Source organism: Neolamprologus brichardi, chromosome 1 (assembly GCF_056152115.1).
Source record: "Neolamprologus brichardi isolate AB-2024 chromosome 1, ASM5615211v1, whole genome shotgun sequence".
In the NCBI taxonomy this organism is placed as follows: Eukaryota; Metazoa; Chordata; class Actinopteri; order Cichliformes; family Cichlidae; genus Neolamprologus; species Neolamprologus brichardi.
In genome coordinates, this window is record NC_142104.1 from 30,286,005 (window position 1) to 30,302,804 (window position 16,800).

General features: G+C 38.9%; 1 protein-coding gene across 1 annotated transcript; it reads right to left on the reverse strand.

The window, feature by feature from the left end:
* Positions 1–291: 291 nt before the first annotated feature.
* On the reverse strand, positions 292–3,162 carry fibinb (fin bud initiation factor b). Its single transcript, XM_006793789.3, has one exon. It carries the CDS (start codon positions 2,809–2,811, stop codon positions 2,191–2,193), a length of 621 nt encoding a protein of 206 aa, XP_006793852.1. The 5' UTR covers positions 2,812–3,162; the 3' UTR covers positions 292–2,190.
* Between the last annotated feature and the right edge of the window lie 13,638 nt (positions 3,163–16,800).

Genomic DNA, 16,800 nt, shown 5'->3' on the forward strand with positions numbered 1-16,800 from the left:
GTGTATAATTCACAGCAGACTTCAAAACCTTGTAAAGCAAACATGGAAGGCAACTTTGTTTTGAAGCACGTGGCAATATATTGTGCATTCCCCCATTGTTATACTGCTACAGCAACATTGTGGCGTGTGCTAAACACCACAAACTCTCAGGACCTCCTGGATGGGGATCCATGGGGATCCCCTGCAACATAATGAATGGTGTAAGCTCACTTTCATGTCAGTAACTACTAGAAGAAAACAACAACAATGGGAGGGACCCAGTGCTCAAAGGACCAGCTGTTGCAGCAACACTGTACTTAAAACACAACTTCTTTATTTAAGAAGACTCGACGCAATCCATTAAGTATGTTGTTTTACAGATTAGTATTTGACACAGAAGTCTACTAGTGCTGCCTGCAGTCTTATCCATCAAAGTATTACAACTGGCCACATATCTTAAAGGTATACAAGAATAGATTTTTTTGCTGCTCTATTTATATAAACAATGAATACATAATAGATGTTCAGTAATAAAGATATTGGCACTCACAGTATTTACTTACCTCTAAAAACACTGTACATTTTCAAAGACTACAGGAGACTTTGCATTTTTAACCATGTCACAACCTTTAGCATCGTGACAGCAAAGAATTGTGCAAAGTCTGCTAGCCTATAAACAAAAACATACATCAGATACATATGTAAACATTATTTTGGGTTTTGCCAAAGAAACACTCGTCTGAAGCACAAACTAAGAGCGACATAAACACATAACCTTGTAATGTTGCTGCTAATCTATTTAAATTTTGGTGTCAAAGTCAAACCAAATAGATGGCATTGAGCGCAGGGTAAGGATTCTGCTCCAAAACTCACTCTGAGAGAGAACCGAACGAGTGTTGGAAAACTCAAACTAAGACCTGTGTGTTGAAAAAGGATTTTTCCTGTTGTCACTCTTGTGATTGGCTGACTCCTATACAAAGCCATTGTTTCACACGCATAACCCCACACATACACACATGCAGAAAGCCGTGACAGGTAAACTCAGACCACTAACCAATAAAAAGACAAAAAGAGGCATTTCTGGTACACTCACTTGCAGAGAGACAGTATTGGAGTAACATTAAGGCGATGTATTATCTACTGTAAAACATTACTTCATATTGAATCATTTTAGATATTCTACTAACATTTTGTATTGTAAGGATAGAGTGTACAAAGTTATCAAAGTACAACAGTGCACACAGAATTGTCACCATGCTGTATATCCTATTAATATCTGGATGCTTTAACTAAACCTGGATTGTGTTACTGGATTTTTTTACATCATGTTTTTACATCAGTTGGATGAAGCACTTTGATTCGTTTGGTATTTGGATGAATCTGAGAGAAATAGACCAAATTAAGGAATGTCTTAACTGTCCCCCCTTCCCCAGAAATGGTATCACAGTATTGTTGGATTATGTTGCATACGATGAAAAAGATTATTCCTTTTTGCATAAGAATATTTAAAGATTGTTTCCTACTCCTCATATTTCTTGTTTATTTTAACAAAAGCTTTACTGTGCCAGAGACAGTCCAAAAGACTTTTTCTAAAATAATAATAAGAGGAAAAACAGATCAACTCTACCTGTACCTTACAAATGGAGATAGCTACATTTTAGGTTAGGGTAGGTTCTTTTTTTATATTCCTTCAAAAAAAAAAAAATTCTACCCTTACTGTAGTGTATGCAGTGCCAAGTGAATGTCCCCCATACTGCGTTTTTAGTTTCGAACAGACTTAATTGGAATATGAAGCCAACATAAAAAAAAAAGCATAAAAAGAAAAAAAAAGGTCAAAGTTCCCCCCTAAAACACATTTGGTTCCTCCCTGAGATTTTGCAATGCGAATTATGATATTGCACTTTTTTTTTTTTTCATTTATTAATTTGTTGGCTTGAAATCTTTAGAGATATGTTAAAAATACAAATACAAATAAAAACCCCGGGCACACGCACCCAAAATTATCTTCATCTACAGAATATTTTAGTGAGGAAAATATTTGTTAGTTCCGGAGAACTGATCCTTTATGCTCTGGCTTTATGCCCCTGGTATGTAATTTTCTCTCTGCCTCTGTCTCTTGGTCAAGCGCAACTATAATAATAATAATAACAACAACAATAATAAAGAAAAATGTGGTGCTGCATTAATGAGATGATTAGGGACTATTTTCACTCAGAACTTGAGGTACTCGTTCTTCAGTCTGCTCAGTCTCGTGCCGTGGCTGCGGATGATCAAAGACAGGAGCTCGTGCTTGTCCTTCAGGCCCAGAGAAATGTCCAACGTCTCCTTCAGGACGTCCCGCGTGTGCACTATCATGTTAAGAAAGTCGTCATTGAGCCGGTGCTCCTCCTTCAGCTCACTCTCCTGGCTCTGTTTGAATTTCACCTCGAGCTCCAGCAGAGATTTCTCCGAGTTTGTAAACGCCTCGTTTATCTGGGTTGTCTCCCTCCGCAAATACTTCCCGTAGCTGTCCTCTCCGTCCAGGTCGTACGAGATGCTTTTCCCAATCCCCTCCAGCACCCTGGCAGAGTCCTCGATCTGCCTCTTGATGATAGTGAAATCATCCCGTATGACGGCGTCCTGGTCCTCGCCGAGGCTGCACTTTCGCTCGTCTTTCATTTTAAAAAGCATCTGGCACTTCTCCGGGTCGTCGTTGTCCTCGTAGTCGCCGTCCGGCACGAAATAATGATGGAAAGTGCCATTAGACATCTCCGGATGTAAAGGTCCCTGGTAAAAGCCTCCATACACCGACAGTGATAACCCGGCAAAGAGAAGCAAGTGAAAAAGAGCCATGATGCCCACTTGTCCCAAATATACTCACAAATAGGAAATAAATAAGTTTAAAAATGATGTATTCGAAAAAATATGAGCCCGGTTGTCTATTAAATCCCAAACCGGCAGAAAACCACAAACATTTCAGTTCGTTTTAAAGTCCAAAGTGCGCAGTTGGTTGAAACTTTCTCGCAACTCTCTCTGATATTCTTCTGGGTCCGAGCACATGAAGTGGCGTAAGTTGTTTTCCACCTCTCGTCCTTTAACGGAGCCTGCCAACTCCCATCACTGTCGGTGAGCACGAAGGCGATGTATGAAAGTTTGTTTCAGCAGTTGTACTCCCGGCTTTAGTCTGGTGCCTCAAACGCAACATCTGGAAGTCTCAAGTGCCGCGCTTCGGTTTTTGGCTAATAATACCTCTGTGCTACTCTCAAATTACAGCCCCTCCGTCACTTAAAAGGCTGCATTCAGTCTGCACCAGGCTGCTACCAGCAAGGCCAAAGCTGTTAAAGCCCCATCGAAACCAGGAAAGACCAAGTTTGTGTGAATTCACATAACCGTGACCAGCTGGCAGAAAAGGTTCAACAAGTTATTACCCTACCGAGAAATATAGGCTACACAAGACCACATGTAAACATGAAATGCAGTCGGCCCTGTAATTATAGTGAATATAACCAGGTAGTGGCCTGGTTTTATAAAATCTGTTTTTTAATACCTGACGATGTGAAGTGTGGCAGACATATAATTTCTGTGGTAGTATTGCATAATATAAAGATGATGTGGACACAAACAGCATTAGTATATATGTAGAACAGGAAAAACGTATCTGATTTCATTACAGTTTGCAGGATTGTTTTCTTACACCTTACATCCAGTCACTGCAATTCATAGTCGAACAGTGCATTGGCTCAAGTCTATGTGGAGACGCTGGTATAGCTGTCTCATTGTGGGTGCATTTCTTTTTTCAGTTTTTAATCTCGTTTTTGTGTTGTCTGATGTTTTGTTTCTCTGGACTGTGAGACTGGAATAAATAGAGACTGATAAGCTGCCTATGAACAGTCATAGTAATTCATGTAGCTTAATTTTTAAAGTTACTGTACATACAGTAATCGATACATTTGCCTTTAAGCCATGGTTACTAGTTACTTTTTTATATGCAAAATAGTCTCATAAATTATGTCATAAACTATTATAGACCCAATTGGGTGCTCTCCAAGGTTCCTGCAATTTGATCCCCATAAATATGCTACATTAAAACGGTCCTTAAGGGTTTAGGCATATTGATTTGCTAGGGTTAACGGTGAGATAATGGTCTTTCTGCTGCTGTGGACTTTTACTCAAGTTCTGCAGTTTGCAAACAATAGTGGAAATGCCATTTTAAAGTTAGAAGTTAAGAAAATTGATCGATGACTGAAGTTTTTTTTCTTTTTACAGTATGCTATTTCCATTTCCCAAACAACAGCAATTCAGAAAATCTGGGATGGTGTGTAAAACACTTCCATAACTCTTTGTCTTTGTTCGTCCTCCTATCCACTAAAGCAGCGGTCCCCAACCTTTTTTGCGCCACGGACCGGTTTATGCCCGACAATATTTTCACCAACCGGCCTTTAAGGTGTCGTGGATAAATACAACAAAATAAAACTAGTACCGGTACCGAAAAAAAGAAGATTTATTCATAACACACGTGAAAAGACCCAGGAAACTGAGTTAACGATAAAAACAATAAGAAAATAACGCTGAAAACCAATAAAAACCCTGAAAACCACACATTTCACACCTGAGCCTCAACTCTCGCGGTCCGGTACCAAACGACTCACGGACCGGTACCGATTGGGGACCGCTGCACCAAAGCAAATTAAGCTAAATGTAAATATGTTGCTGTCTTCTCTGGGCCAAAGCTCATTTAAAGAGGACTGACATTGTCCTGGTGTCAGACAAATTGAAATTTTAAAGTGTTTTTGGGGAAACAGATGCTGTAGCTCCTGAACTAAAGAGGAGAGGGACCAACTAGCTTGCTATCAGCACTCAGTTCAAAAACCTGCATGTGTTCATATCTTCTTCTTGCACATCTGAAAATGCACCGTCAGTGAAAGACCAGTTTTAGATTTAGAATTTTACATATGCTCCCATCCAGATGTCTTTTTCAGAGAAAGCACATTTCAGCAAGACAATGATAAATCTACTACAACACCATGACTTTGTCTGAGAAGTGTCCAGGTGCTGAAATGGTTTGCCTATTGTCCACACCTTTCACCGATTGAAAAACAAAAACAAAACATTGGCACATCATAAAACACAAAATACAATAATGAAGGCCTTTGACTTCCTCCCAAACTGTTGTTAAAAGTAGATGGGATGCAGAGTGGTAAGCACTGCCCTGTCCCAACCTTTTTGAGATGTGCTCCTGCCATCAAATCCAAATATTAGTTCATTATTTTCTTAAAATGGCACGTTTTCTCAGTTCAAACATTTGATGTGTTTTCTGTGTTCTACAATGAATAAAACACAGTTTTATAAGATTTGCAGTCAGTTTGTATTTACATTTTGCACGGCGTGAACTATTTTTGGACTTGGGTTGTACTTCTTCCACAAACCTGATAATGTAGAATCTTCATTGTAAAAGAAAACCGTTTTAACCTTCACTTCACTTCTGCTAAATATTGCATTATTTGTTTAATATAGTAGGGTGGTTTGATCCTTGACTCTTTGAACCAAAATGTGGCCTCGGGTAAGATACTGAACCCCCACAATATGCCGCTGATCCATCAGCCAGTGTGTGTGATAGGATTGCTGCTCTATAAAAAAAGACTTGTGTGACCGGGTTAAATGTGGCTTGTAGTTTAAAGCCCTCTAAGAGGATGATAAGACTAGAAATGTACTGTATTTGGCTAATGCAGTCCACATTAATGTAGAAAACTCAGCTCTGTAGCGCTGGCGGGACATAGAGAAGTCGATTCCAAGGAGTGTAAAAACATGTTTGCTAAGCAGCCTTTAACACAGTAGCCACCTGTCTTTGGGTCACTTACTGGTGTCCAATGACAGGCCGACTCTAGTTCAAGCTAAGGGAGTGAAAATGCATGAGATAGTGAATGAGGAGAGAAAACTTTGTGTAGCTTTGACATGTAATTTGTTTAGATTTTTACAATTCTCATGCTCATAACTACTGATTGTGAATTAAACCACAGCTGTGAAATATGTTCCTGTATTAAAACATTCTGCCAGGGCTGGAAATCCAAGAGTTGCTATTAAATTGAAAATGTAGTGATTTGTAAGCGGCTTTAGTCACAAAAGCAACGCACCAAGAGAAGGATAATTTTGTTTTTATATGTAATGTTATATCTCAAAGAGCAACATCTCAAGAGTGATCTAATTTGTCAAACCCACAATTCCGCTCAGCGTGTGGATATCTTTCCTGTTGAAACAGTGAACGTTACACCGTCACCAACCTCAGAGGAATTTTGTTCTTCGCCACATGAGTGATTATTCGGGGTTGGGACCTGCATGAATTTAGCTTGAGAATGACACGTTTCATTCGGTAAACACGATGTTAAAATGTTTATTTCTTTTTCGGTTGGTTGAATAAAAACATCGTGAGAAATATATTTATAAAAAAGGAAAGTCAATGGCTTTGTTACATAAGCCTTACATAAACCAAGGTCTGCGATGTGAATCAGTCAGATTTATGATGTGGACAAATACCTCACTCCTCATCCTGTCTGGATCTACCCTCACTGACACGAGGAACTGAGAAAAGAGAGAATTTGATGTTTTCTCCCACCCAGTCCTTGCTTCCAGGTTTTCCATTATAAATTGTATCCCCCCACACCAGCATTAATAAGACACTGTGACAGCTTCTGACTGTCAATGCTCCCACTAATGTCCTGTATTTCTTTCTTTTTTTTTTTTTTAGCTAACAGTGGGCTCAGCTGTTTATGGGTGTTTGGGCATTCTGTGTTACTCTCCAGCAATCATCATTTAGCCTCCACCTACTCAGAATACTTTATTTTAACAATACAGCACCCGCTTACTTACAGATTTGCCTCTACTGCTTTTATTTTAGGTTTGAATGTGTTAGTGCAAAGCTATTTCCATCCTCTCTGCTGCTCATTGCATCTGGGTCGTGACAGCAGTAAGTGCAACCTTCACTTTTATGAGAAAACCTGCAGTGTCAACTCAATGTGCTGTCAAAGACCAGACAGGCCTTGAGACGCTTAACGGCGCCCATCCTGTGACATCATTCTGCAGAAGGGCTTTCTCTATGGTGTCAGGAAGAAAAGAAATGGAAAATGAAGTCACATTATGGGCTCAGGGTGTGATGCTGTTTTGGTTCAAAGCCTTTTGTGGCATGCATCTACATTAAATCATTCTCAAGAGGTGAAAAAGCCACCTACTCGCATAGGACAATCTAATAAAAAAAAGGGGGAAAAAAACAGCGAGGAGGTTTTAGTGACCTCCCTCCTCTAAAGCTGCGACACAAAACACAAGCCAGATATTTCTGTCCTCCCAGTTCTCTGCAGCATGAGCTGCTGCAGTCTATTTTTCTCCACTTTATTGTGGATATTGAATGAAAATTGAATTTAACAATACATAACAGCATTTAACAACCTTGTTTGTGATAAAGTGCCTCCAACTTTAAGTTAAATTGACCGAACTGGGACTAGATCCCAGCTTGGCAAGCTGCTTCCCAAACTGAGCTTGACTCTGGGTGATTCAGCAATCAGGCTCGGAGTGTTTCCTATGATTGCAAATAGGGCTTATTTGAAAGAAAATGGCACCGGGTAAGACTTACTTCTGCTCTAAAGTCATTGATGTTATTGGAGACCATGTTATGGGTGGTTATTGGATTGACGTCTTTCTTACCTAAGTTCCTGTAGGTAAAAATGAATATCATCAAGAGCAGAGCAAATTAAATTATGGGCGTTTGATCATCGTTCAGAAGAGTATAAAGAAAGGAAAAAGTGCAAAAAGGAGCTGGATGGCAGATGTGACACAGCAGGCAGAACAGGAGCAGATGGCTCAAAGACAAAAGCGACACTGAGAAATTTGGCAAAGACCTAGGGTTTGTGGGTAGGTATGTGTAATATAAAGTATATGTCTGATAAGGGAAAATAGGTAGACGAGTTAGACAATGACTAAATTGTTTTAACTGCCCTTTCTGCAAGCTCTCTGCTAAAAAAGAAACAGCTTGCTTGCTGCACAGTTAAAGTCTATACAAATCTCCATTGATTCAACTAATGAACTAACTAACTAATCAGGTTGGTTGGCAATCTTTTGTCCACTCCTCTTTTTATTATAAAAGTATATATTTACTAAGTTACAATATTGTGAAAAAAGCACTGAGGTATCCTATTAGAAATTTGTTGAAACATTGCAAACATAAATGGAAATTTTATAAGGCAAAAACAGAGTTTGTAGAATTCTAAGAATCTTTGAAATCAGTATTTGGTTCAATTTATAAAAGCATTATTTAGATAGCAACAAATCACAACAAAAATTGCCTCTAGGTGCTTAATTTGGTACCAACTTTATTCTTTAACACAGCCAGAACTCTCGTAGGCAAATAGCTTCCTTATGTAGTCTTCAGGAATAGTTCTCCAGGATTCTTGAAGGTCATCCAAAGCTCTTCTTTGGATGTTTCTGCCTTTTGTTCTGTTTTTTTTTTCAAGACGATTCCACAATGCTTCAATAATGTTGAAATCCATTCTGTATTTTTCTATCCAGGTAAACTTTTAGTGCATTGGCAGTGTGTTTGGGATTTTAGCCATGCTGAAAACAAAGCAGTGACAATCAAATGCTTTCCAGATGGCACCTTAGCTTTCTCTCCCTGTTTTACTTTCTTAAGAATGGCTTTTGGACAGTCACGTTCCACTGAGACCACTTCTGATGACACTTCAGTAAAAAGCAGCTGGATCCACTGAAGGGCCAGAAGCATCTCTCAAGTCCTGTGTCAGGTTTTCTTTGGAGTTTTCCCCCTGTCTCTTAAGGACATAACTTTGAGTTAATGTTCATCTGCTATGGATATTTTTTTTCAGGCCAGCTTCTTCTCAGATTTTTCGGGGGACACATTGCATAGCATGCTGAGATATTTCAAGTTTTCAAAAATTGGAAAAAGTACTATTTTAGGTCTGTAAAACTGAGTTAAATATATTAAAAATGCCAACGATAACAAACTACAAATTGGAAGAACGTATGTGTTTTTGCTACAGGCTTCTAGTAACAAAGTGCCTAAAGATCTATTTTGTTCTTTACTAACTTGCTTGAATGATTCATAGGTCAGGTACAAGGTCTGGACTAGGAATGAGTGAAAAACCAGCCAGTGTCCAAAGAAAGACTTTGAACAATCTACAGAAAACCTGAAACAAAGGGTGGCTCAAGACTTTTGCTCAACATTTTTTATTTCATATCTTATGCTTTATATCATGAAGACAAGTCAATGTGATAATTGAGGCAGAAATAAACTTAAAATGCCTCACATCATATATCAAACGCATCCTCCACATTTTGTGGTTTATTTAATATACAACATTTCTCTTCTTTCTCTCTGACTTGTCAGTGCTGCTTCTGTCCTGCATCTTTGCCTGATGTTTTAACCCAGGATCCACATGACGATTAAGGAGGTTATCTGCTTTTTGGCCCCTCCAGACTCTTAGTTTCTCTTTATTCACCTGTTTGTGGTGAATGTGGACCCTAGAAGCCAAATCTAACTCTATTCTCATGCTAAAATAAACCCTTTCAAATGTGGGTCATCTGACTGATCTTCTTTTGACCACAAATGGATGCTATGATATCTTTAGTTAGGTATTTGAATCTTGTAAAAGCACAAATAAAATACATGTACATAAAATTGCAGGTAAAATGCAGGAAATGCAGCTTGCCGAATTTGTGGTAATTCTGATATCAGACATCTGAACAATTTAAACATCTGGCAAAAGGTCATGTCTTAAACTGTGGCACATTTTTCCAGCATTTGATCTGAGCGCAACACATATTTGGACCATTCATGCAGCTCCTGACCTACCCTTTTCACACAGTAGCTCACTTGTTTAAAAATTGTGTATGATGCTGCAACGAAATTCTGCCATACTTAGTCTCCTCCAATTAGACACAACTGAAAGTCTCCCATGAAATTGTTCTTGGCTGCACTTGTTACAACCTTGCTTACTTTGAGCCCTCAAGCCATAGTTTGTTTCAAATTATATCCAGAAACTGAACCCCGTGGCATTCTTCTGTCTTTGGCTTGTATATCCCCGAGCCAGAGAAATAATGACCCAGCATATCCAGTGACTACAGGATGGTGGCACTCATATCATACATTATGGGGCCTTTAAAAGGTCTGTTTGTGCAGCAACTCAGTCTCTGTATAACGTTCCACAAAGGGTAATTCCAATATTCATTCTTATCCTTTTTCATTATCAGCTGTTTCTGCTAGTCAGCAAATCTATTGTGTTTTCTGACAGATAGTGCGCCATGGAGGATTTAGATAGTACAGCAGGGAGACAGCTGAGCTTGAAGATGCATGGCCTTGTCCAAGAAGCCTCAAACTCAGTATCTGTAAAGCAAAAAGTCCTGGGTATCTGTAAAGTCGACAGTCCTATCATTTTGCGCTTTTTGGGCTCCCTCTGTTCTGGTGAGACGGAGCTAATGCACACGGTAAGTGTGATGTTACGTCACCGTACAGCTGTAAAACGTTTGCCAGCCCAGTCTTTTACATGGGTTTAATGGATTCTCTGGACTCTGTCCAACATGCACACCAGACACATGTTTTTACAATATGCAGAACATGTCATGATCTTTATTTCCATATGAACAGATGTGTTGGCGCAGAGATTCAGACAGAAGCAGTTAGACATTTCAGAAAGGCAACAACTGTAAATGCAGAGACTGTAAAATGCAACCAAATGCTGTTTTTATGAACCCTCCACAGTTCGGTGGATTATCTTTCTGTCCAGCACATTGGTTTGGGATCTCTATGAAATTTTTAACAGCAACAGGTCGTAATGCCACTAATGTGGTGGAAAGATTCAAGGTTCCCAAACTTCACTAACAGATTGAGGCCCTGACTATTTTGTTTTTGGTAAAGTTGCAACTGGCAGAAATTGAGTAAAAAATTTAACAAGCCAGAATTTAAAAAATAGACACACAACCTGCAGCTCTCCTGTCTCCAAGAGACTATATATGTAACTGATGGATCTATCTTCTGGATAGGAAATGTGAATCCACTGCAGTAAAACTGCTTTGTGCCTTGTGGCTGGCAGGAGTGATTCCTTTGGTAATAAAAAAAAAAAGCAGTACAGTTATATATGGGGTGTATATAAGAAAATGACTATTTGGGGTCCTCTGATTTGTCTGATGTGATTATGGCTTGAATCACTAGTTTGAAGTCTTATTAAATACAACATGGTGTTTATTTTGTACATTCAAGCCCCCATTAAAGGCCAGAAAACCAATAACACAGAATATACTGTAGGTTGGGCCTGACAAGTTGCTGTATCATGACATGGCCTGAAAAGACTGGGAACACTCTCCTGTTGCAGGCAGCGTTGGTCAAGTTACTTGAAAATAATAATTAATTACTAATTACTGATTACTTCTCCAAGAAAGTTATCCAGTTACCTTACTGATGACTTATTTTCAAAAGTAACTTTATTACTTTTTAAACATAGAGATACAACCTGTATACGTAATAAAGCAATAATAGACCTTTCAGCCAGATTCTATTTTTTTCTGCATATTTCATCAAATCTCTTTTTACAAATTGCATATAAAATAAAATGATCTTTTGTGTTTACACTCACTCTTTCAAATAACTGCAAGTGAAACACAGCAAAAAAAAATAAATCTATTTTCAGCTGTTTAGCAGGAGTGGGACCGGTGGAGGTTTGCCCGGTGTCGCAGCGGTCATGTCAGTGGGGGGATCCAGTTGTTCCTCTGTGAATTTCACATTCCCATGCCGGCATGCTAGGCGCTTGCTCAGATTTGAAGTTTAATTTTTTGCTGTAGGAAGAAGTTTTCTTCCCACACAGAGTATACAGTGGACGCTAATGTTTTTGTCACGTTTTACAGAATCAAACAAGTAATGTAAGTACTTCCAAGCTTTAAACTCTGCGTGGTCGTACTCTCTCCCGCACTCCAGACTATCCATTGATGTTTTCCACACGTCTGTTGCTGCGACAGACGTCGCACGCTCATACGTCACTGTCATGCGACACTCTCACAAACAAAATAAAGGTTTTGTAACACAGCGTGCTTACGCAAAAGAAACAGTAATCGAATTACTTTTTTGCAACATTAATCCCTTACTTTACTTGTTACTTGAAAAAGTAATCAGATTACAGTAACACGTTGCACATCTCTGGTTACAGTCCACTTTTTTCTGAGGTCTAAACTGATCTTAGATTTAGAATCAGTGCAGGACGTGAGCTGAATGGTTGTTATGGATTTGTTTTGTTCATTGATTCCAAAAACACGTTCCCTCATCTCTAAGTCAACTTTGGTTTACGACTAAATACTTGTTGAGTATATAACTTGCCCATCAGTCCCATGTTTTCTTTTTGTCCATCCATCCATCTTCATAACCACTTGGTATATTAAGAGTAGAAGTGTGGAAGATGAGCCTTTCTCAGCTGTCACAGGGTAAAAGGACAGAACAGATCAGCAGTCTATCTAAGGACTAAAACATAGAGACAACCATTCACACTTGGGGTTTTCTGTAATTAGTAGTAAGCCAAAGATATATATGCATACTGTCTTTGCTCTTATTGAGTTGGACAGAGAATACATCAGTATACAGCAATTCTCATTTGTTGGGTAACTTTTGCTGTTTTTCTAACTGCTGTTTGCATTAAGTTTATTCTCGCCTAATTTATTTCGCTCCAATTTATTTGTTCTTCCTTTTTTCTTTCCTTTCCTCTCCCTTTTCCCCCTGTCACTTCCTGCTCCAGCAGCCTCGTTGCACCTTCCGTCTCCAACCCTAATGAAGTTATTTCTTCTCAGTCTGAGATAATGGCCCGAGAACAAATTTGTTTCTCTGCACACTCAGTGTCTGTGTCATTACAAAAGACATCTCAAAATGGCTGGTAATTCAGTTTTTCTTTGCTAAATTCCATAATATATGTAATGCATTCTTTTTGCTGTGAATTGTGGTGTTTGTTAGCTAGAGAAAGGCTAACATGGTTTTGCTTTTGATGCCATCCTCAGTGATGTTTATAAGCTCTATCCACACGAGCAAAGAGATGAGGCTGAACCCTACCCACGGGCAAAAAATGTACAGGCAGACAGGCAGACAGACAGACGGACAGAGGAAGATTACATTAATTAGTGTCTCTGAGGTATGTGCAGGATTAAAATAAGATGCTTCTCGGTATGTCATTTTGTTTTGGTGTTCATTAATTTTGAGCACAACATAATTAGTCCTAACACGATTTGTGATTGGTAATTGGATGTATCTGACATCTGTGAAGGTTCCTCTTGCATGATGTGGTGCCATTTCCATTTTTTGAATGTATTTTGATTTCTGTATTGTAACGTTGTCTTCAGCATTCTGATACCTGGACTCACTGCAATTCTTACCAACCTAAAATCAATGTGCAACTTCTGAAGCATTTTATGATTCACAGGATGAAAAGTGTTTCTTCCTGCTTTTCACAGTCGTTTTTCTTGATGTCAGATATTTGGATGTTTATTTGAAGTCTTAAAAAATGATAGCCCACGAGTGCTTTCGCCTAAAAAGTTTCCGAGCTCTTGTCTGTTTCAAATCACGGTCTTCTTCCCTGCAGCCATTGGCAGGCTGCAGCTGTTGCTTTTCAGGCTAGCTCATATCCTTTGACTCACTATGTAAAACGAAGACAGTTGTGACTAATAGGCAGCAAAGCGCAGACTTGTACTGGCACTATGTTCGTGCACATGTGTGGCTTGATTGATCTTTTAGAAACAGGGAGTACTTAACCGCACTGAACCTCATGTGAACTGGTCTTTCACGCCAGAAAACAGCTGGATTTAGGACGCTGGGTGTTTCGTCATTATTTCTGTGGAGACTAATAAGAAATTAAATGCCTTCAGATTTCAGTATTTCCAGATAAACATAAAGGTTTCTGTTTGTGGTGATTTCTTTTCCAAGTGCCATATAACATTCACTGGCAAACTATTTGATGACAAAAATGATTCATTCCAAATAAAACGGGCACTCAAACAGTCACTGCGCTTCATGCTCCTTGAGATCATTGACCTCAGTCTGAGCACAAAGTAGCACAGTTTGTTTTTTAACACAAGTAAATAAAGATGTTTCCTTTCACTCGCAGTAGGTAGCTTAGTATTAAATCAAAACATTTTGGAAGTCTGGGTAAAATTGCTTTCTGGCAGTGACGTAGATAAGAAAATGAATCCCGTTCTCATGCTTGTTACAATGATGAAGCTTCACTGAGCAGCTGGTTAGGTTAGCATGCAGTTTGAAAGCACGGGACCAGCTTACTTGGCTCTCTCGAATTGCACCAAAATCTGCTACAGTATATCCAGATAAATAAAAATGTAAAAATACCAATTCAATTATTTACTATTCCCTGTCTCTTGATTGCTCGCTAGGCAATCAGAGAAGTTGCTAGATACTAGCCAAGAAGGCTGACACAACCAGGCTCTATGTCAGCCAATGAGCTTTGGTGAGTTTCCACAACTCGGACCATAACTTTAAAAAATCCTATCACGGTGTATTCAGCAAGACAAAAAACTATAATGACCACGAACCAATCAGATAGACTGAAACGACCTGTAAGGCCTTGAACGGGAGATTCACATCGTGGATTTGCAGCAAGACGTCCACAGCATATAATGCCAGTATGGAACAAATTTTCAAAGGAATGTTTCAAACTACATCACGAAAAAGTAAGGCACTTCTGAAGGTGAAAGATCGTCAACCAAAATGACAGGTTGTAGTGATGGATTAGATTTTTTTTGATTTTGAGTAAAATGCAGCTGGAACATATATAAATATATATACAAATAATTAATCATTAAAGGCGACATTTTTGGAATAAACTAAATGTATGCCAATCAAGTACATTTCATCTATCTATCTATATAATCTATCTATATATATATATATATATATATATATATATATATATAAAGTGTGGAAATATGTATTTGGGCCACACTCAAAAAAAGGAAACATTTACAAAAGTCTAACTTGTAATTTGAACAAAATATTTTCATGTTACTATGGTGAACGTAATTAAATCATAAATCATGTATGAAATTCAACAACTTAATTTATTCTTGTTGAGATGACCTGATACAATCTAGTAAGAGTGGTTAGTTGCCTGGACTCACAAAATTCACAAGATCACACAAGAGTTCAAACCACAGGAAAATCACTGGAGTCAGAAGAGACAGACAACCATACACACACTACGTATATGCTATCGCTATTTATTGTGGTTTAGCCTGTAAAGGACAGAAATGTACTAAAAATTCTATATCAAGTCTTGTAATCATAGCTTCCCTATTTGAAGTCTGGCTGACAGCTCGGTGGCACAGTGGTTAGCACTGTTGCTTCGCAACAAGATGGTCTTGGGTTCAAGTCTGCAATCTGCATTTGCTTCTCTCTGGGTATTCTGGTTTCCTGCCACAGTTAAAAGTCATGCAGTAATTAGGGTTAGGCTAATTGGTGTTTCTACAATACCTGTGAACATGAGTGCATATGGTTGTCTGTCTCTCTGTGACAGACTGCCAACCTGTCCAGTACTCTGACTCTCACCCTATCACATCTGGGATAGGGCCCAGCCTCCCTGCTACCCTGGTAAAGATAAGAGGATGGATGGAGTGGAAGTTAATATAAATCCATTAACATTTTATGCAGGGGCGATTCTAGGATCAGAGCTCTGGGGGTGCTGAGCACCCAGAGAGCTGCCCATCCAGGCAAGGTAAACTTTACTCATCACAATGAGACTTCTTCCCTGTCTCTGTCAGTCCCTGCATCCCTAAATGTCTCCAGTTGTCCCGAGTTCTCTCTGACTGCCTCCTTGGTGCATTTAAACCCCTGTTCCTCCCTGTCCTCATCGTCTGTTGTCTTCATCTCCATTATCAGTCATCATAATTTTACCCTCTCTGTGCAAGTCTGCAAATTTCTTTATTAAATCATAAGTTTCTTAAATTCATCAAGTCTCTCTGTGCCTGGGTCCTCGTCACAAAACATGACATCACTGTTTTGTACATTTTAACACAATTTAATCCCCACATTTTTGAAAGAATAGCAAAACACTTTTTTGAAAAGTCTGTAACAAAACCATCAAATCTGATCAAGGTTATTAAAATGCTGCCAAAGAAGAGTGGATTGGAATTTAAAAAAAAATACATATCCTAACCTTAATTACTGGGGAAAAATGATAAATGATGCTCATAGTGAGTAAAAAGTAAACTGTGTGCATTTTTTGGACAGAGATTCACTTCTAAAGTGTATGTATAATACAATACAGATACATAAAAAATACACTCCAAAAATAGAAGAGTCCTTGAAATATACAAAATATTATTAGAAAATGGAGACACTTGGCCTTTGGTACAATGTATACAATGTATGAAAATATCTTTACTGCAGATACTACTATGGCTCTGCAGATTTTTTCTTTTCTTTTAACCTATGTTGCCTCACCTTGAGGTTGGTAAATCTGTCTATCACATTTTGGTGGTCAAGTCTCTCATGCATCTCTTTCTCAACTGACATCACAGCCAGGTGCTGGAGTCTGCTTTGACCCATGGTCCTTCTCAGCCAGGTATGGAGCTGACTCAAGACACTAAAAGACCTTTCACAGCTACAGCTGCTAACTGGGTTTGTTTCGGCAACCTGAATAACAGTTTTCAGTTTGGGGAAGATCTGATTATCCAGAAGATTGTACAATGTTAACATATCTGGAATGGCACCAGCCTCACTCTTGAGCTTTATAAAGTCTTTGGCAACCGTGACTTCCTCTGACTGAAGCTCAATATGGTAATGCAGTGCCAGGGCTGACAACCCAGTTT

Excerpts from the sequence above, each read along its gene's own strand:
- fibinb (XM_006793789.3), bottom strand. The coding sequence starts at position 2,811 with ATGGCTCTTTTTCACTTGCTTCTCTTTGCCGGGTTATCACTGTCGGTG.